The 20,906-nt window shown below is 39.3% G+C and overlaps 1 protein-coding gene across 4 annotated transcripts in view; it reads right to left on the bottom strand.

Annotated features, from left to right (window-relative positions):
* The window catches only part of RUFY1 (RUN and FYVE domain containing 1), a 75,859-nt gene that overhangs the window by 23,600 nt on the left and 31,353 nt on the right, over positions 1-20,906 (bottom strand). For all 4 annotated transcript variants that reach the window (XR_007516202.1, XM_049874526.1, XM_049874527.1 and 1 more), the window contains exons 6-11: positions 18,804-18,865; positions 16,570-16,635; positions 8,645-8,714; positions 6,109-6,210; positions 4,866-4,982; positions 4,111-4,278 (exon numbers count right to left, since the gene is read on the bottom strand). Coding sequence is in view for 3 of the 4 variants with exons in the window: in XM_049874526.1 (XP_049730483.1) it covers positions 4,111-4,278; positions 4,866-4,982; positions 6,109-6,210; positions 8,645-8,714; positions 16,570-16,635; positions 18,804-18,865 (585 nt within the window). In the remaining variant the exon portion in view is untranslated. The remainder of the gene's footprint in view (positions 1-4,110; positions 4,279-4,865; positions 4,983-6,108; positions 6,211-8,644; positions 8,715-16,569; positions 16,636-18,803; positions 18,866-20,906) is intronic.

Raw genomic sequence — 20,906 nt, 5'->3', positions numbered from 1 at the left:
AAAGCATTTAATAAAGCTCAACACTCATTTACAATAAAACTTCTGAACAAACAAGAAATAGAAGGGAACTTCCTTGACTTGGTAAAGATTATATGCCAAAAATCTGGCCAGCATTATATACTCAGAAACTTTACATATATTCCTTTTAAGATCAGGCCAATAGTTTGTTCACTATTTCTTCTCCTGTTTAATGTAGCCCTGGAGGCCCTGGCCAATGCTACAAGAAAGGAAAAATAAATAAGAAGTGCAAAAATTGAGAGTGAAGAGATTAAAACCAAAATCGAACCCATTGCTGTTGAGTCAATTCAGACTCATAGTGACCCTATGGGACAGAGTGGAACTGCCCCCTAGAATTGCCAAGGCTTTAATCTTTATAGAAGCAGACTGCCACGTCTTTCTCCCATGGAGCAGCTGGTGGGTTTGAACCACCAATCTTTCAGTTAGCAGCTGAGCTCTTAACCACTGTACCACCAGAGAGCATTGTTTAAAAGATCAAACTGTCTTTATTCATTGATGATATGATTAACTATATTTAAAACCAACAGGATCGGGAGAGTAGCTATTAGAACTAGATGGTAAGCAAGGTTGCAAAACTCAAGAGCAACTTAAAAAAACAACAGCACCAAGACCTAGCAAGAAAATGTAACAAAAAAGGCATCAGTTACACAAGTAACATAAACTATGAAGAGTCTAGGATTTAACTCAGCAAAAACACAACACCTTTCTGGAGAAAAGAGGACAAAAACGGTTATCTGAATAAATGGAGACCTAGCCGATGCTCTGGGATGGCATGCCCTAACAGTACCCAGAGGTCAATTTTCCCCCAAATTAATCTATAAATTCAAAGCAATCCCCATTTAAAAAATTCAGCTGGACATTTTTTTTTTTGAGTAAATATATAAACTTACCCTAAAATTTTTATCAAGGATAAAGGTCTACAAATATATCAATCTTAGAAGGGAATAGAAGAGAAGGAAGAGAGAAAAGAAAAGAGGACTATCTTGACCTACCAGACATTATACTACAAAACTGCAGTAATTAAAACAGACCATCAAAAAGAGATCTCAGAGACAGTTCCATTTTTATACAGGAACTTGATATGTGATAAAGGTAGCACCACATATTACTGGGAAAAGGATAGATTAGCTTTTCAGTGGCTTACTGTGTAGAAAAAAATAAAACCATATCCCTAGCATAAGAACATATATAAAGGTCAACTCTAGATACAAAAGGTAAAACCTAAATCAGAAAGGTAAAAGTAACGTAGAATATCTTTCATACGTAGGCATGAGAAAAGGCTTTTTTAACAAAATCCTAAAACTGCAAACCCTAATATGAAAAGTCAGCACATTTGACTACATGAAAAATAAAGATTTAAAATTACCGCGTGACAAATTGGGAGAAGACATTACAATATGTACACCAATGAGGGACTAATATTTAGACTATATATGTAGTCACTACTCATCAACAAGGAAAAGATAAGATACCCGAAAGAAAAAAGGACACAAAATATGAAAAGGCAACTCACAAAGAGGAAACATAAATAGTTGCCAAATACATGTAGAGATATTCAAGCTCATTAGGTTGAGAAATAAATATTGAAACAACAGTTAGATGTCAAGAAACTGGCAAAAGTTGGAACACTAGATGGTGCCAAGGGTTAGAGGGGTGTGAGGATCCGGGAATCATCACATGCAGCTCGTGAGAGCATGTACTGGTGCAGCCCTTCTGGAAAGCAACGTGGCTGAGTTTGTGCAAAAGTATACAAAGTGAGCACGTGACCAGCAATCTCACTCCAAGTTACGTGTGCCACAGGAATTCTCCCAGGTCCCTAAGGGCGTATGTGTAGGCCTAAGCACTAGGGTGTTGCTGGTGGAGTTGGAGGTACTGATCTGCCCATCACTGGGGAATGGGCAAGGACAATGCAGTGAGTGCACACTCCGGGATACAAAGCTGCACTTAGAGGCAAAAACTAGACACACATGAATGAATGTAGGGCTGAGGAGAAAAGTAAGAAATAGAATGAGATCTATAGCACAGTACCACTCATGTAAATGAAAATTTATATGCTCAAGATGATACATGTTTTAGAAGGACAAATATAAATAAAGATAAGCACTTTGGAATGCTGGTCTAAGGGAAACAGGATGGGAGGAAAGAAGGAGGCCAAAAGGAAAGTAAGAAAATAAAACAAGAGAGGTACTTTGTACAGACTTATTAACTATTGTGTGCGCAAAAACTGAGGAGTGACATTGACTCAACTCTCTGCATCTACGGCCCAAAGGGGGGAAAAAAGATCTGAGGTGAAAAAATAAAAATAAAAAAGATTATACAATTCTATCAGTGCTAGATTGTAACAAAGTCACTGGACTTAAAGTCACATTTGAACCAGATGGAGTGCTGGGTGCCACCCAGGGATGGGGACTTTGAAGGGGATGCAACGACCAGATGGACTTCAGGTTACCTCCCCTGGAAAGGAAAGGATGCACTGGATATTTGGTAGCCAGCGGGGCAGACTGCGGTACAGACAACTCTATGTCTACCACTATCTCCTCTCCCCTGCATCTGGTTTGTAGCCCCCAAAAGAGGGTATTTCCAGGCTTCCCTTGAAGCCAAGTATGGCCAAGTTGGTGAACCCCTTAATCCATGGAACTGAATGGAAGGGACGTGAACAACTTCCGTCTCACTGCTTAAGAGGAACTTACTCGGCTCTGGACTTTTGCTTTTCTCCCCGCTTCCACTCACACTGGAAACCCTGGTGGTGTAGTGTTTAAGTGCTACAGCTGCTAAACAAAAGGTCAGCAGTTTGAATCCACCAGGTAGTCCTTGGAAGCCCTATGGGGCACTTCTGCTCTGTGCTATAGGGTTGCTATGCGTCGGAATTGACTTGATGGCAACAGGTTAGGTTTCCACTCACACCAGGGATGGTGGCAACTAACATGGCCTTGAAAGCTGAAGTGGCCACCAGCTTGGCTCCCTGAATGACTGTGCGGAGCAAAACTGCTAATCTGAAATGCTTCCCTCAGAACCATTATGTTATAGAAAAACAGTTTCTCTATTTTTAAGCCACTCTATTTTAGGGTCTGTTAAACTACTAGAGGAGTTTAGTTTCCCCTAACTAACCCACATAACATTATATCTGTATTCTGACCAAAAACAGATGAAAACATGAAAAAATTCAAACAGATAATTTGTCAGGAGGGTGAAACTATCTTTCTCCTTTTCTTTTTTGTTTTACTTCAATTTCCATTGTTGTTATTGTAATATTAATTATGAATAGCTAAAAAAAGTCAGATCAAAGCAACCTAGTCTATTAAGTGCTGTCTGCCTTCACATTGTCTTTGACATACTATTATGGGAAGTGAGAGCGAAACCACATCTTTGGAAGATGAAGTGTGACTGTTCCGGTGATAAATTAGGAAATAGAGCTTCAAAAAGGAAAGAAAAGAAAAGTTTTGAGAAGGACATAGAATGGTGCAATAGCTTCTGGGCCAGGAACATTTACAATATTTAGATGCTGTCCTTCAGGCTCTGGCATGACTGATTCTTTCTGGGCTAGATGCCCTTGACTACTCTCAAATGATATAGGACAGGCAAGCAGCTAGTGGGGTGGGCCAGAAGACTCAGCAAGATGAACTTAATGGCAAAGTTTGAAAAGCTGACCTTCTGGTTGGCAGCTGAACTCTTAACCGCCGCACCACCAGGGCTCCTTGAAAAGACTAAATTATATCTTTAATCCACTTCTACATTTCTTACAGTAAACACTTTGTCACTGAAGTAACAGGAAACTGCTGGGAGACAGATAAGAGACAGCAGACAAAGCAAGGGTTTGGATCCACTGCTTATTAGCTGTGCAACCACAGGCATGTTACTCAACCACTGGATTTTGTGTCATTACGTGTATTTTTTCCCCCATTTTATACACTTTTCTCAGGGATTGCTTTAAGGATCAAATATAATAAATGCAATAACATGTCCTAGGGCCTCGAACCAAGTCTGACCCATATAAGGGCCTCAAAGATGTGTATATTTTTCATTTTGTAGGAAGGATACAAGACAGCGTAGGACAAACAGCAGGTGTGAGATGGACACATAGCTGACTCTTACCTGAACCTTGTGAAACATCTGTAAGTTAATTGCTTTGACTTCTTCCAGCTGCTGGCGAAGGGCAACCAGGGTGTCCTGTTTCTCATGGGTGTCCTTTTCCAGTAGCTTCATTGCAATTTCCATTTCAGTTTTCATTGCAATTTGTAACTCCAATTCTTTTTCTAATTCCTTAAAAGGATATGTACAAGGAAAATGTTATTAAAGTAGGTCACAGAAACATATTTAACTGAGACCGTATCTTGCGCAACACCTAAAATATAAACTTAAGTCAGAATAGGTTAGGGAGGCTTAGAAAAGTCTGTCTGCAGAATAACTAGATTTAAATTTTTTGCTTTCTTTTCATTTTATAATTAAAACTGGCTCTGCCTCAAGCCAACAGAAAGCTGGTAAGCTGCAACCATATTTTCCAAACCCCCAAATCATAATGCACGGCCAGAAAGAATGTCTGTCTTGTGTTGGACTGCTGGAAGCAATCTGGATGTTGCACTGTTAGAATTTCTGGAATGGGTTGCTAGTTTGTGGAGACAAAGGTGCAACCATTTTGAAATAGGCTCTGTCTTGGATAATTTAGGACACATGTCCCCCACATCCACAGACTGAAAGTAACTAAATATAGGGTCTTTTTTTTTTAAAGTGGATAACTTCAGACTTCCTGTGAACATCAGCAGGTTTAAGCATGCTATGTGAAAACTGCTGACAGAATTAGAGGGCTATTGAAGAGTACTTTCTAAAGACAACCCGTCTCACCCACTCACCGATCGGACTCTCTTTTCCTCTTTTAACTGCTTCCACACGTCACTATACATCTCATCCAGACCTTGCCGCGTTTGCTTGTAAGTCTCCAGTTCAACTTTTGTATCCTGTTTTGTTATCTATATCAAGCAAGAACACTGAGAGGGATGGCTTGCTTACGGAAAGCAGACTAACTAATCACCGTATTCTGAAATAGAATTTTTTTAAATGTAGGATAATTTCTATTTTTTAAGCATGATGAAGAAAGATTAAAAATTTAAAGGTATTAGAACTTAAAGATAAAAGGATGAGAGCAAATGAATTTTTGGAAAGAAAAGTTAGGTTCATAAAACAATTTATACATATATTTTTTACTGTGTTTTAAAAAATATATAACAAAATACATGCCATTTCAACCATTTTCACATGCATAATTTAGTGACAGTCACTAGGTTGTGGAGCCATCACCACTATTCATTTCCAAATTCTCCCCTCACCCTCAATGGAAAGTCAGTGCACTTTAAGCAGTAACTCCCTCTTTCTTCCTCCCACCTGCTCCTGCTAACCACTAATTAATTTTGGTCTCTATGCATTTGCTTATTCTAGATATTTCATATAAGTGGGATCATACAACATTTGTCCTTTTGTGTCTGACTTATTTGACTCAGCATGTTCTTAAGGTTCGTCCATGTCACAGCATGTATCAGAACTTAATTTCTCTTTATGGCTGCATAATATTCCAGTGTATGGAGAGACCACTTTTATTGATCCATTCATTCAAAAACAATTTATACTTAATTTTCTTTAAAACAGAACACAAGTGCTTATCAAGAAAAGCCCTTATTAATCAATCATTCAGTATTACTGAGCATGTTTTCAGCACTGGGTGGATTTAGAGATGAATCAGATATGGCCTCTATCCTTGTCATTAGGTAATTATGCAAAACAATAAACAGATTGCTGTAGTGAAGGAATGTACAAAAAGCTATGGGGAAGTGGGAGAAGGAGGGCCTTGGCCCACATGTGGGCACCAGAACAGCATCAGAGAAGACAGGGTATGTGAGCGGAGACTGAACAATAAACAGGAGCTTCGTGTGAAAATACCCAGAGTGAGGGAGAGCACAGTGGCAGGAGGCATTTAGTAACATCAAACGAGGTATCTGTGCACATATGAGGCCTGGGTCATTAGTAAACTGAGAACTATGAGACCAAATAGTTACATGTGAGTGAGAAATATGCTGCCCAATTCTCAGGTCAATTTCTCACCTCTACACTCTTTTCACTTCTTTCACGAATTAATTCATTTTGTTCTCTCAATTGGTGCTGTTCTTCTTGAAGTGAACAAATCCGGCCTGCTGCAGCTGAAAGCTGAGTAAGAAAGAATTCTACGTTTAATATCAAAATTGATCTTATTGCTCCAATAAAAACTCACATTTATTTGGCATCTTCACAATTTTCCATGTACTTTCACTGACTTGATATTTTTAATTTCCTGTTTTGAATAGCTAATAAATTCACATGGTTCGAACTTCAAAAGACATAAGAATGTATTAAAAAATACTTTAAAAATATTAAAATCTCTCTCCTGCCCCTGCTGCTAGCCACCTCTTTTCTCAGACTTTCTCCTCTTCTACAAAAAAGATAGCATACTGCTCAATGTGGGCAAAGATTTAGGGACCCCAAAATGAGAAACAGGCTGAATGTCCAATGTTACAAAAATGGTTAAATTACAGTGGAAGCACAAAACAGAAATATGGAGTTATTGAAATGTTTACAAAAGCTTTTAATAACTTGAAAAAATACTTATGATATAATATTGACAGAAAAGAAGCAGCTTATATGGCATGCTCTGAACTCTAAAAAAAATCAACTATGTTAAAATGCTTAAGAAAATTTGGGGACAGTATATAATAAATAATAAAAGTAGCTGTCGGAATTGTGAGCATTTTTTCTGATTCTTCATTCTTTTCAGTTTTTCTAGCCAATGAGCAGAACTCCATTTTATCTCTCTAGGAAAAATTAAACAGCTTTGGGGAGGAATGAAAAACAAGCCACTAAAGCCGTGCCCTAGAGGATATCTCATCCTCCTGTGAGTGAGTTCTGTAGTTTAGGGAACAGTGCACAGAAGCAGGATGCCTTCAGGATGTCTCAGGAGACGACATCCCAAGAGGCAGGGGAGGTGAACAAATATACCAACCGGCTGCCCCTGCCCCACCCCCATTCTAGCCTCAGAACACAGTGTGGAGAGAAAAGAGAAAGAAGCAAGGTATTTGTCCTTGGCACTTCCTGGGTATGCTCTTGGCATCACTCGCAGATGGGGGAACCTTGAAGCATTAACTCCTCTCCTCCCTTTTGCCAGCAGTGCCTGAAGACACCCCAGACTCACTCTTCACTCATACCCAGAACCCAGGACTGAGTTTCCTAAACATAACTGCTTGCTCCAATAAGAAAAGTCAAGGGCTCCTTTTAAAGGGAGGCCTTAGTTACTAAAAAGGACGCAGCAGACAAAAGCAGTAAGCCGATTCCCATCCCACTCTGAAGACAGAGAGAATGCCCTGAAGAGAAGTAAAGCACATTTTCTATTATAATCATTTGCTTCTAAAGAAAAAAATACTGATTGTTTAGTTTCAAAAGCTAAATTATGTTGAATTGTATGATATGCTGTGTATATTTTCACGAGAGTAAAAAAAAAGGCTAAATTAGGCCTTAACTCAAAGCATGCCACCTCCTCTGGGAGAACAAAGAGATCTGCTTGTTCTAAAATTAACCAACATCTCTTGAGTGCCTCCACAGGCCAAGTGGTATATTAGGCACATTTAGATATTCATCTCCTTTAATATTCACAACACTATTATAAAGTATGCATTATCACCCAATATCTACCTAAACTGAGGCTCAAAGGCCTACCTACCCACCCAAGGTGAAGCCCAGTCCTCTAAGTTCAGTGCTCGCTTTGAATTTCCTTCTATTCACATACATCTGAGCTCCTTTACTGAAAGCCTTGCAGTGCAGGTCCCTCAGGAGAGAGCAGCCTTACACAGAAGTCCTTCATTATAAAGGTGTGGCTATAACCTGACCCTACAACAGTGAGGTGTTCATGCTCAAGCGCATGAGAGCCCTTATTCCTTCTGAGTTTTGGGTAGGGGAAGCCTGAGCAGACAGGGACTGCTACCTGTGAAAGGCTCAGAAAGGCTGGGCAACCCCTCTTCTGCTAATGGGAGACACAATGTGTCCAAAGGAGGCTACGGGGCAACTGGCAGTAAGCTTTCTTTCTCAGCCTCAGCCCTCCTTTCTGTTCTTTCATTCTTTCTTCCTAATGAGAAAAAAAAGAAAGACCGTTCTGTGGAGAGAGTGAGTGGTTTTGCTTCCTCTGCCGAGAGGCAAAGATAGAGGGAGTGGGCTAGGGTATTTACACCTCTCAACAGTCAGTGCCTTCTGGGACAGTGGGGAGACAAATTACTTCACAGAAAAGGTGAAAAACAGGAAGCAATTTCACAACAGAAGCTGGGATTTTCCAAGGGGGAGTTTTCTTCTATCGGACTACTTTCAACCGATAAAACCAAAGCCATGTAGAATTGGCTCACAGTCAGTTGTAGTGTCTCACTGGGGCCCTGGACAGCGCAGAACAGGGACATTCTGAGGATACAAAGTGTTGAGCATGACTGTCCATGTGCATTCAACCTGAAGTTAGCAACTCCCGTTCCTACCAGCAATAAACTGTAGTCAGATATACCAACTATGCCATTTCTCTTAACCCTGGCTAAATTGTTTTGTTTAAGAATTTCCATAAATTAGAACAAACCTCTTCTTGGAGCTTTGAATTTGTCTTTTCCAAGCCATCTATCTTGGCCTGAAGATCCCCAACAGTACAACTGTAGAAAATAAGTAAACGTGAACATATAAAAGCTGACTGTTTTCCCAACCTGTAAGCAACTGAGAACAGAAATTTCTAGATTTCCTGTGTGAAATGGAAAGTCAAAGGTCTTCCAATTAACTCAGTGGAGATGAGAATTCTAAAAAAAAAAAAAAGGTATATAATATATACACACACACGTGTATGTGTGTGTGTACACACACATTTTTCATTAAGTTTTACCCCTACAACATGCTACCCATTTCTTTTTTAACCAATTGGAAAGAAAAAAAATTTTTTTCCCCAACACAAAAGATGATGGGAACCAAAATGTATTGGCAGTAATATATCTAAAGTAATATTCCTAGCAAGGTATTTAGGGTCAAAAGTGATTTTTAAATCTTTTTTATACCTTTCTCTATTTTTCAAATTTTCATTAAGGAATATACACTACTTTTATGCTGAAAAACATGTAGAAAGCTAATGTAATGAGTCAGAAAATAGGGGGACAGTGTACCTCATAAACAATAATAATCATTACCACTGCAATACCAATACTGTTTTTGGATTACATGCTAGGCCCTATTGGCTCTGAGCACCTTAACTCCACTGACTCATTTAATCCTCGCCACAATTCTCTGAGGTAGGTGGTTACTTATTTAATAGATGAGGAGACCAAAACTTTACATATTAAAGAACTCTCTCAAGGTGACACATTTATGAAGGGAGCCAGAATTTGAGCCCAGGTGGTCTGACTCCAGAAACTATTACTTTTAAGCAACAGGCCATAGTGCCAAACACAGGTCCCCTTTGCTGGTGAAGCGGGAGACAAAGAAACAAACCTGAAAAGGCTAATGAATCAAGGTTTAGGAGTTGAGTGGCAAGGAAAATAAAAATACAAAAACACGAAATGAAGAAGAATGGGATGGTTAATTAAAAAATATATTTATTTATTGTTTTTTAAGTGAACATTTACAAATCAAGTCAGTCTCTCATACAAAAACCTAGACACACCTTGTTACATACTCCTAGCTGCTCTCCCTCTAATGAGACAGCATACTCCTCCTCTGCACTCCGTATTCCCCGTATCCATTCAACCAGCTCCTGTATCCCTCTGCCCTCTCATCTCACCTCCAGACGGGAGCTGCCCACATAGTCTCATGTGTCTACTTGAGTCAAGAAGCTCACTCCTCACCAGTATCATCTTCTGTCTTATAATCCAGTCTGGGATGGTTAATTTTATGTGTCAACTTGGCTAGGCTATGGTTCCCAGCAGTTTGGCCAAACACTAGACTAGCTGCTGTTCCATAATGTAATAGAATATAATGTAATCACTTCTCATCTAATGTAATCAATCAGTCAGCTGACGGGGGCTTTTCTTGGGGTGTGGTCTGCCTTCAGACTACATATACATATTATAGCAGAACTTACTTTCTCTCTCACCTCTGCACTCTACCTGTCACCTGACCTATGAATCTAAGGACATACAATTGCAGGAGTCTCGGAGGCGAGGCCAAGACGGTGGAGTAGTCAGAGGCTTCCAGTGATCCCTCTTGTAACAAAGACCCAAAAAAGACAGGTGAAATGATTATATATATGACAAGCTAGGAGCCCTGAACATCAAAGGCAAAGTTAGAAAACAGACTGAGTGGCAGGGGGAGGGAGAGACAGTTCAGAAGTGGCGAGGAGTTGCTAGACCTGAATCTCTGGGAACCCTCTGGCACAACTCCCTGGAACAACTGCAGTGGGGCTGGCGGTAGTGTTCCGGATGCTGTTTCCTCAGGGAGAGACAGCGAGCTGCACAGCCTACTCACACCTCTGGAACTAGAGAAGAACAGTGCTCTCGGCAAAAGCTAAGTACTTGCATTTATTTTACCGCATCCCCAGGCCCCAAGCCGGCTTCAGCAGCTGTCAATTTCCCTGGGCCTGAGATAGGTCCTGCTGCACGTCCTGAGCCACTGTCCCGGCCTTGGAAAAGGAATAAATTAACAACTGGAGGAAAAGATAATCTGCCAGCTCCACTACACTGGGGAGCTCAGGACGGAAGCGGCTCCTGTCCAGGCACAAATGGTCCGTAGACTTTGAATTCCTTTCAACTCTGCATGTACCTGTGCGGGCCCATTTCAGAAGAATAGGCCCTTGTTGGCAGATAGCAACTGTTTTAGCTGTGCAGTGGAGAGGCGAGTTTTTGATGTTTGACAATGCTTTGCCTATTAAACAGGGTCCTCACCTACCCACATCAGGGGCCTAAGGACTGGTGGCTCCACCTATGTCACCTAGCCACCTGTGACAGGGGTCTAAGGATAAGTGGTACCTCCCAGTCCTTACAACCAAAGGCACTGGGTGCCCATGGTCTGGTTGCAGAACCCACTCACCTGTGAGCTCAGGGAACAAGGACGCACTTTGCTCACAGACACTCGGGAGACGGTTGTCATCCCTCTGCCTTGTTCAGAGTGTGACCCCCTGCTGCAACCAGATACCTGTACTTACACCAATCGCCCCTGCCCCTCTAAGACTGTAGGACAGAGCCTGTACCACACACTTGACCAACTATCTGGACACCTGAGCTGAATCCATTCAAGAAAAGTGAATGAATTCCTAGGCTCATATACCTGGTAATGGCTCTAGCCATCTGGTGACAGGACGTTACAGCTTCAAAGGTGAAAATAATCAAGCTAGCTCATTCAAGCAGCCTATCTGGGCATATCAAAACAAAACAATGCAAGAATCTATGATACTGTAAGCAAACATAAAATAAACCAATACAGTAACTTATAGATAGCTTAGAGACAACAGTCAATATCAAATCGCATAAAGAAGCAGACCATGAGTGCTTCAACAAGCTCTCAAAACAAAGAATCAAGGAATCTTCCAGATGAAGGAATATTCCTGGCATTACCAGATGCAGAATACAAAAGATTAATACACAGAACTCTTCAAGAGATCAGGAAGAAGATCATGCAAAATGCAGAATGAGCCAAGGAACACACAGATAAAGCAGTTGAAGAAATTAAAAAGGTTATTCAAGAACATAATGAAAAATTTAATAAGCTGCAAGAATCCATAGAGAGACAGCAATCAGAAATTCAGATGATTAACAATAAAATTACAGAAGTAGACAACTTATTAGAAAGTCAGAGGAGCAGAGCTGAGGAAGTGGAAGGCAGAGTAAATAAGATTGAAGCTGAAACACTTGGCACCTATATATTTGAAGAAAATTCAGATAAAAGAATTAAAAAAAATGAAGAAACCCTAAGAATCATGTGGGACTCTATCAAGAGAAACAATCTACGAGTGATTGGAGTACCAAAACAAGGAGGGATAACAAAAAAACAGATTAGAAGATTTGTTGGCAAAAAACTTCCCTGATACCGTGAAAGATGAGAAGATATCTATCCCAGATGCTCACTGAACTCCATATAAGGTAGATCTCAAAAGAAAGTCACCAAGACATAATCAAACTTGCCACAATTTTAAGAGCGGCTAGGGATTAACGAAGAGTCACCTACAAAGGAGAGTCAATAAAAAGCTCAGGCTACTCTGCAGAAACTACACAGGCAAGAACGTAATGGGATGACTTATATAAAGCACTGAAGGAAAAAAATTGCCAGCCAAGAATCATGTATCCAGCAAAACTGTCTCTCAAACATGAAGGTGAAATTAGGACATTTCCAGATAAACAGAAGTTTAGAGAATTTGTAAAAACCAAATCAAAACTACAAGAAATACTAGAGAGTTTTCTGGATATCAGATATCAACCCAAGACTAGAACACAAGACAGACCAACTAGATGTCAACCCAGCTAGGGAAATCACAAAAGTAAATCGAGATTAAAAAAATGCTTAAAAAAGAGGGAAATGGTGAATACAACATTAAAAGAAAGAAGACAACCTTAAAAAAATAAAGAGGGACTAAGAAATGCAGTCATAGGTCTTTCATATGGAGAGTATGTCAAGGCGATATAAAGAAATGAAAGTTAGGTTTAAACTTAGAAAAATAGGGGTAAATATTAAGGTAACCACAAAGGAGACTAACAATCCTAATCATCATAATACATGAAAAAAATAAAGACTCAGCAAAAACAAAATCAACAACAATGAATAAGACCTTTTTTAATAAAATGGAGAAATAAATCACCAACTTCATATGAAAGGGAAAGAGTCCCAGGATAAGTAAAGCATTTCTGAAGAAGAAGAACAAAGTGGAAGGTCTCACACTACCTGATTTTAGAACCTATTATACCGCCACGGTAGTCAAAACAGCCTGGTACTCGTACAAAAACAGATACATAGACCAATGGAATAGAATTGAGACTCCAGACATAAATCCATCCACATATGAGCAGCTGATATTTGACAAAGGCCCAAAGTCAGTTAAATGGGGAAAAGACAGTCTCTTTAAGAAATGATGCTGGCATAACTGGGATATTCACCAGCAAAAAAAGAAGACCCATACCTCACACCCTGCACAAAAACTAACTCCAAATGGATCAAAGGCCTAAATATAAAATCTAAAATGATAAAGATCACGGAAGAAAAAATAGGGACAATGCTAGGAGCCCTAATACTGGGCATAAACAGTATATAAAACATTACTAACAATGCACAAACACCAGAAGAGAAACTAGATAACTGGGAGCTCCTAAAAATCAAACACCTATGCTCATCCAAAGACTTCATCAACAGAGTAAAAAGATTACCTATAGATCAGGAAAATATTTTTAGCTATGACACTTCCGATCACTGTCTGATCTCTAAAATCTGCATGATACTGCAAAAACTCAACAACAAAAAGACAAATAACCCAATTAAAAAATGGGCAAAGGATATGAACAGGCACTTCACTAAAGAAGACATTCAGGTAGCTAACAGATACAGGAGGAAATGTTCACGATTATTAGCCATTAGGGAAGTGAAAATTAAAACCACAATGAGATTCCATCTCACACAAACAAGGCTGGCATGAATCCAAAAAACACAAAATAATAAATGTTGGAGAGGTTGTGGAGAGACTGGAACATTTATACACTGCTGGTGGGAATGTAAAATGGTACAGCCACTTTGGAAATCGATTTGGCGCTTTCTTAAAAAGCTAGAAATAGAAGTACCATATGATCCAGCAATCTCACTCCTTGGAATATATCCTAGAGAAATAAGAGCCTTTAAACAAACAGACATATGCACACCCATATTCATGGCAGCACATGATGCAACCAAACTGCCCATCAATGGATGAGTGGATAAGTAAATTATGGTATACTCACACAATGGAATACTATGTATTAATAAAGAACAATGATGAATTTGTAAAACATTTCATAACATGGAGGAATCTGGAAAGTATTATGCTGAGTGAAATTAGTCAGTTGCAAAAAGACAAATATTGTATGAGACCACTGTTATAAGAACTCAAGGAATAGTTTAAACAGAGAAGAAAATATTCTTTGATGGTTATGAGAGTGGGGAGGGAGAGAGAGGAGTATTCACGAATTAGATAGTAGACAAGAACTATTTTAGGTGAAGGGAAAGACAACACGCAATACAGGAGAGGTCAGCACAACCGGGCTAAACCAAAAGCAAAGAAATTTCCTGAATAAACTGAATGCTCTGAAGGCCCATGTAGCAGGGATAGGGGTTTAGCGACTAAGGTTTCAGGAGACATGAAGGTCAACTGGCATAATAAAATCTATTAAGGAAACGTTCTGCATCCCACTTTGGAGAGTGGCATCTGGGGTCTTAAACGCTGGCAAGTGGCCATCTAAGATGCATCAATTGGTCTCAACCCACCTGGAGGAAAGGAGAATGAAGAACACCAAAGGCACAAGGTAACTATGAGCCTAAGAGACAGAAAGGGCTACATAAATCAGAGCCTACATTAGCCTGAGACAAGAAGAACTAGATGGTTCCCAGCTACAACCGATGACTGCCCTGACAGGGAACACAACAGAGAATACCTGAAGGAGCAGTAGAGCATTGGGATGCAGACTCAAATTCTCATAAAAAGCCCAGACTTAATGGTCTGACTGAGACTAGAAGGACCCTGGAGGTCATGGTCCCCAGACCTTCTGTTAGCCCAAGACAGGAACCATTCCCAAAGCCAACTCTTCAGACAGGGATTGGTCTGGAGTACAAGGGAGAAAATGATACTGGTGAGGAGTGAGCTTCTTGGATCAAGTAGACACATGAGACTATGTGGGCAGCTCCTGTCTGGAGGGGAGATGAGAAGGCAGAGGGGGACAGAAGCTGGTTGAACGGACACGGAAATACAGGGTAGAGAGAAGGACTATGCTGTCTCATTAGGAGCAGCCCAACTAGGAGTATATAGTAAGGTGTATATAAATTTTTATATGAGACTTGATTTGTAAACTTTCACTTAAAGCACAATAAAAATTAAAAAACAAACAAACAAACAAATATAAGTGTAGTAGTCTCTAGCCTGCTGCCTGACCTATGATTTTGGACTTGCTAGCCCATCACAATCATGTGAACCAATCTTTTGAAGTAAATCTCTCTCTATGTATACATATATCTCACTGGTTCTGTTTTTCTAGAAAACCCTAAGACCAGCAATAAAATAAAAAATATGGAGGGAATTAAGAGTTTTAAGAGTACATAATTTTCAACTCTATACTAAACAACTGCATAATTTAGAAAATATCAATAAAATCTAAAAATAAATTACCAAAAATGACTTATCCTCAAGAAGTAGAAAACCTAGATGGACCACCAGGTAAGAAAAAACTGGAAAACTAGGAAAATGTTAGTTCCATAAAGGCTTTGGGCCCAGACAGTTTCAAGTTTTCAGAGAGAACTAGAAGCTATACCCAGGCACAGAAATAAGGCAAAGCTTTTTAATTCACTTTGCAAAGCTGCATAACCCTGATACCATGCCAAAGAACAATTTAAGTCAGCTTACACATTACAAGAATGATTAAATTACTAAAACTAGGATCAAATAGAGGTTATTCCCGCGACAGAGGAATGGTTCAGTGTAAAGAAGTCTACTAATATAATAGCCATCATATCAACAGATTAAGGGATAAAGTCATGATTACCTTCACGGGTGATAAAAGGCATTTCATTCAACATCTAGTCCTTATAAACATTTTCAATAAACTAGAACTAGGTAAAAAATCTCTCTCTCAAAACAGCAGCCAACACTACACTTAAGGAAGAAACTCAGAGAATCTTTTCCCTAAGCGTACTCTGAGGAACATGCAGCTCCTTCACCTGTGTGTGTGGGCTCTGGAGCAGAGGCTTTTCTGTGGAGTACTGCTAACGTGCAACATACATGCTTTAAAAGGGGTGCAGAGAGAGAATAATGTGTTTCCCAAACACATTAGACTAAGAATCTCCCCGAATCCTCACCAACATCTTCAAAGACTAGTGTTCCATGAAACACATTAGCAGGTTTCCAATTAAAATAAAAATTGAAAATAAAGATGCCTGGAATAAAATTGTTCTGGAAGCTTTACCCCAGTGGTTTTCAATCCATTTTTCCGGCAACAACCTACCAAAGGGATATATCACATTCCCATCAGTAGCAGTGATTCCCATGGCAGTGATTTTCAATTACATGGCTGTGGGGTGGGGAGTGGAGATCCAAGCTTTAATATATTTACCCCTTGAAATTGTAAAACTGTGCAAAACCAAACAAAACAAAAACCCAAAGAATTTCCAAAAGCCATTTAACAGTAAGAAATCATACTTCTCCAGTCTGTGCACATGTACATTGCTTCAATGATAACTTTTTTCTTGTTATGGAAAAAAGTACATTATGAATGACAATTGTTATAAATTTATGACAACTCAAATTACATGAAAAATTTATAGGATAAGGATTATGTAACACTGGAAAAAAGGTGTGAGTCCTACCTTAAGTGCCGGTTGAGTTCTTCCACATAATTCTTTTGATCAAGGACATCAGTAATTCTTTCATGCCTTTTTTAAAAAGAGCATAAAAAAGGAGCCACTTTTTTAAATTCATGGTTAACACATTCTAACTGCTCCCCAAACTTCCAATCACCTTGTAGAAATACCAGTGTCTTCAGAAAACGAAGAGGCAGTCAGAGTTCAGTAATACCTGCCTGGTCCCAGATTGAAGACAGAGCACAGCGGGCTGCAGAGGCAACAGCCAGGGCCTCAGGCTCCCTGCAGATGCCCTCCCTTTCTGAAGACAGGCTGGGCATTTGGGATGAGGAAAGACAGCCCTCCATGAGCAAGGTGGAAGCACCAACCCACCAGATGCAAAAAGCTCTCTGGATGTAGCAGAGAAAGTGATTCTTATTACATTGAAATAAAGCTGACTCGGGAAAGGAGACGATGAGACTTTTTGAAATACAAGCTTATCAGTTCTAAAGGCCAGAGAAGTCTCGGTTAATATTTAAAGTTAGGCTTTCCATCCCCTAATTTCTTTGTATACATACAAACACATAAGTATACACAGGGGATCATTCTACAGGCTCCAGCTATATGTACTGGATTTGCTTTTGAGCGCAGTCATTTTTTTACCTGCTTTCCTCCATCCTGCCCTTTTCATAGCTCTCCCAGGTAACCCATATTAACAACCATTTGAGTATCCTTCTATATGATATAATAATGTCTACGTGTGTGAAGACATAGATATAGTATATACAGTTAGAAGATAAAATATACCCACTCCTCACTTATCAACATGGTTAGGTTCCAAAGACCAGGTCATTATGCAAAATTGGCATTATGCAAAAATGGAGGTTGATCACATCAGGTCACAAAATGGAGGATGACTACATCATTACTAACTGCAAAATCACATCATTACATAACTGCCAAACCACTGAGGTTCATGGCCCAGTCAAGCTGACACATAACCTTAACCATCACAGCCAGTGTTATTCTTGCCTTGCACCTTGGTGTTGTTGCTGCCTGATATAGGTTATTAAATGTACAAAATAGTTGGATAGTAGATTTTTTACTATTGCTGTAAATGCGAAATGTTGGATAGCAAGATGGTTGATAAGTGAGGAGCAGGTGTATATATTAGGGATTTTTTTGTTTATGAAAATTAGATATCATATATACTTCTCATCACCATACTTTTCTCATTAAATAATACCTTGTGCAAATCCCTCCAAGTCTAGGAGCTTAAATATATTCTTTTTTATGTCTGCATAATATACTATAATGTGGAATATTATGGATGTTCCATAATTCATTCAGTTATTGTCTTATTGGAGGATATTAATTTTATTTCTAGTTTTTTTGCCATTAAGACTAGATTTTATATTCCCAGTGGGTTAACCCTTGTACTCAGGGTGCATAAAGAATCAGTGGGGTTCCTGCTGGTCCCTTCCTAGGTAGGGTACTGTCAGGCACCGAGACTGTGGAGGTCCTTGTCAAGGAAGACACTTGGAAAGACAGGTAAGAGAGGCACATGGTAAAATATTCAAACATGACCAAAGAGTTTACAGTGAAAACTCCCTACCGTGCCTGCCATGCCCTTCCCACAGGCAACCACTATTACCAGGGTCTGTTATCAGTGTCACTTTACAAGTGTTCCATGCCCACAAAAGCCTAAAGTAGAAATACATATGCATATCATTTCTTATTATAACATAAATATTATAACACAGTATACCCACAATTCTTTAACTTCTTTTTCTTCCAGGAGAACTTCTTTTAAAAGAATGCTGTTACTAAAAAGGATGAGGGAGAGCTACCCATGGTATGGAAAGACATCAGAGACACATTATGACCAAAAAGCAAGTCAAAGGGCAATTTATACAGTACCTCCCCATTTATATTCAAACCATAAAGCAAAATATACCAACAAATATAGGCCTGTAAGACATTAAAAAAAGATCTGGAAGGAGATGTAAGAGTAGTGTCCTCCAAGGAGAGGAGGGGGACTAACATGGGAATCAGCCGGTGGTATGAACGGGGAAGTTTCATGTATATTCTCTATTATTCCATACAGCTAAATTTCTTAAACAATGAGAATCATTCATGTATTAGCACTGCAATTAAAAATAACTAAATGAAAAATAAATCTCAAATAAAGCAAAAATAAAATAGCATTCTTTGCCAGAACTTCATGAAGTATGTGAACAAGTGTATAGCACAGCACTTACTCTTTGCCACCATCGAGATCCTGCACGTCCTTAAGGTAGAGGGAAAAATCGATCACTCCAACCTGACCAAGATAAAATACACAAGTTTAAACAAAAAAGTAACATTTTTCATTTTCCCCAACCTCCACAATCTTTAAAATTCAGGGTATTTACATTCTGGTCTCTTTCCTAGAAACAGTTTAGTCAGACTAATCAGCTCTATAAAGCAGCCATCAAACACGCAAACCATAAGAAAAATAATAAGGAAACTTATTACAAATTAGAATTTAAGGGAATATTCTAAAACGTTACCACCTATTTCAGCTTAGTTTTGTTACTTATTTAATAATCACATTTACAAAGGCCAATAAGTCGTATGGGTACAAAATAATAATAATAAAAAAGGAGACCTGGATCTCTAGGATTAAAGTGGTGACCTTAATTGACACTTCTGACTCCTCCTTTCCTCAAAATTTTGGTGAAATGGTCTCATCAGTATTCCTGGGAAAATTCTATACCACGGCTGGGAACTAGAAAGGACCAAGATCCCTTCCACAACTAAATAGCGAGGGCTTTGTCAAGACATAAAAGCACATTACGCAATGATTACACAACTTGACTAATGTTAACTGTTATCACTAAGCAGTATATCAGAAAAAGGGCAAAATGGCAAATGTGTTATATATAATTTTACAGCAGTAACAACAAAAGGGTGCAGCTGTTGACACTACTTAGGTACAACCAGACCACATACCTCATAGAATTAGCTTGCTTGGTTTGATGGTTTAAGGTAATGGTTTCATGGGACAATCCAGCCAATTGGCCTAATGTTTTAGAGTTTCTACTCTACCTTAGAGCTATGGCTGCTAACCAAAAGTCGGCAGTTCGAATCCACCAGGCGCTCCGGGGAAGCCCTATGGGGTAGTTCTTCTCTGTCCTATAGGATCACTATGAGCTGGAATTGACTCGACGGCAATGGGTTTGATTTTTGGTTTTTTTGGTTCTACCTTCTAGTTCAGTGTGTAGAGCCATGGGTCTTAAAAGCTTGCAAGCAGCCATCCAAGATAATTGGTCTCTATTTGCCTGGAGCAGTGGAGGAAGAGGACCTAGGAATCGGAAAAGGAACTGGGCTACAGACCTAATTGCCTCCATGAACTATTGCCTCCTTTGCGACGAGACCATGAGCCATGGTGCTCAGCTACCATTATTTAATGTTTTGATCAAGGACTCAATAGATGGACTGTGATCAAAAGAGGGAATATGTGGAACAGAATTTCAAATTTCTATGGAGTCCAGATTTACTGGACCCATTGAGATAAGAGGAGCTTCTGAATCTATTGCCCTGAGATAATCCTTAAATCTTGAACCAAAGCTATCCCCTGAACCAAAAAATAGTTTAGCTCAATTAATAAAAAATACTTACCTTGAGCATTATGCTCTTTTAAAGAATTGTCTGTATGAGATCAAATTGACAACAGTAACTCTAAAGCACAGATGAGACTTTTAGGGGGCATAAGTCTAAGTTAATGGGATAAAATAATTCGGGTACAGATAGTGAGGATGATGACACTATGTGAAGAATGTAATCAATGTCACTGAATTGTACATGTAGAAACTGTTGAATGGGCGCATGTATGTTTTGCTATATATATATTTTTTCACCAAAAAAAGAGAGAAAGAAAGTACTTTAGAGAGAGTGAGTGAGGGTCCTAGTTTGCTGTCATCCACTCCAGAGAGAGTAAGTGAAACCATTCTTACTTGAAATATAGAAGAATTAGGTACAATCAATAGTGAACTGTTTAGAATAACGTTATAGCCCTGTCATGGAACCCTATGCAACCATAACAAAGAATGCAGTGGATTTATGTGTAATAATATGAAAAAAAAGCTCCAGGATAAAATTTTAAGTCAAAGGATGACATGCAAGCTCAACATCATTAGCTATTAGAAAATACTTATCAAAACCACAATGAAACCATTTCATACCTACTATGATGTCTATGAGAGTCCCTGGATGGTGCAAATGATCAAGTGCTTGACTGCTAGCCAAAAGGTTGGAGGTTCAGACCTACTCGGAGGCACCTTGAAAGACAGGCCTGGCAATCTGCTTCCGAAAGGTCACAG

The sequence above is a fragment of the Elephas maximus genome, chromosome 2 (genome assembly GCF_024166365.1).
Source record: "Elephas maximus indicus isolate mEleMax1 chromosome 2, mEleMax1 primary haplotype, whole genome shotgun sequence".
NCBI classification, from domain to species: domain Eukaryota; kingdom Metazoa; phylum Chordata; class Mammalia; order Proboscidea; family Elephantidae; genus Elephas; species Elephas maximus.
The sequence above is the reverse complement of the archived record's forward strand: the minus strand, read 5'-3'. Positions and strand labels throughout refer to the sequence as shown.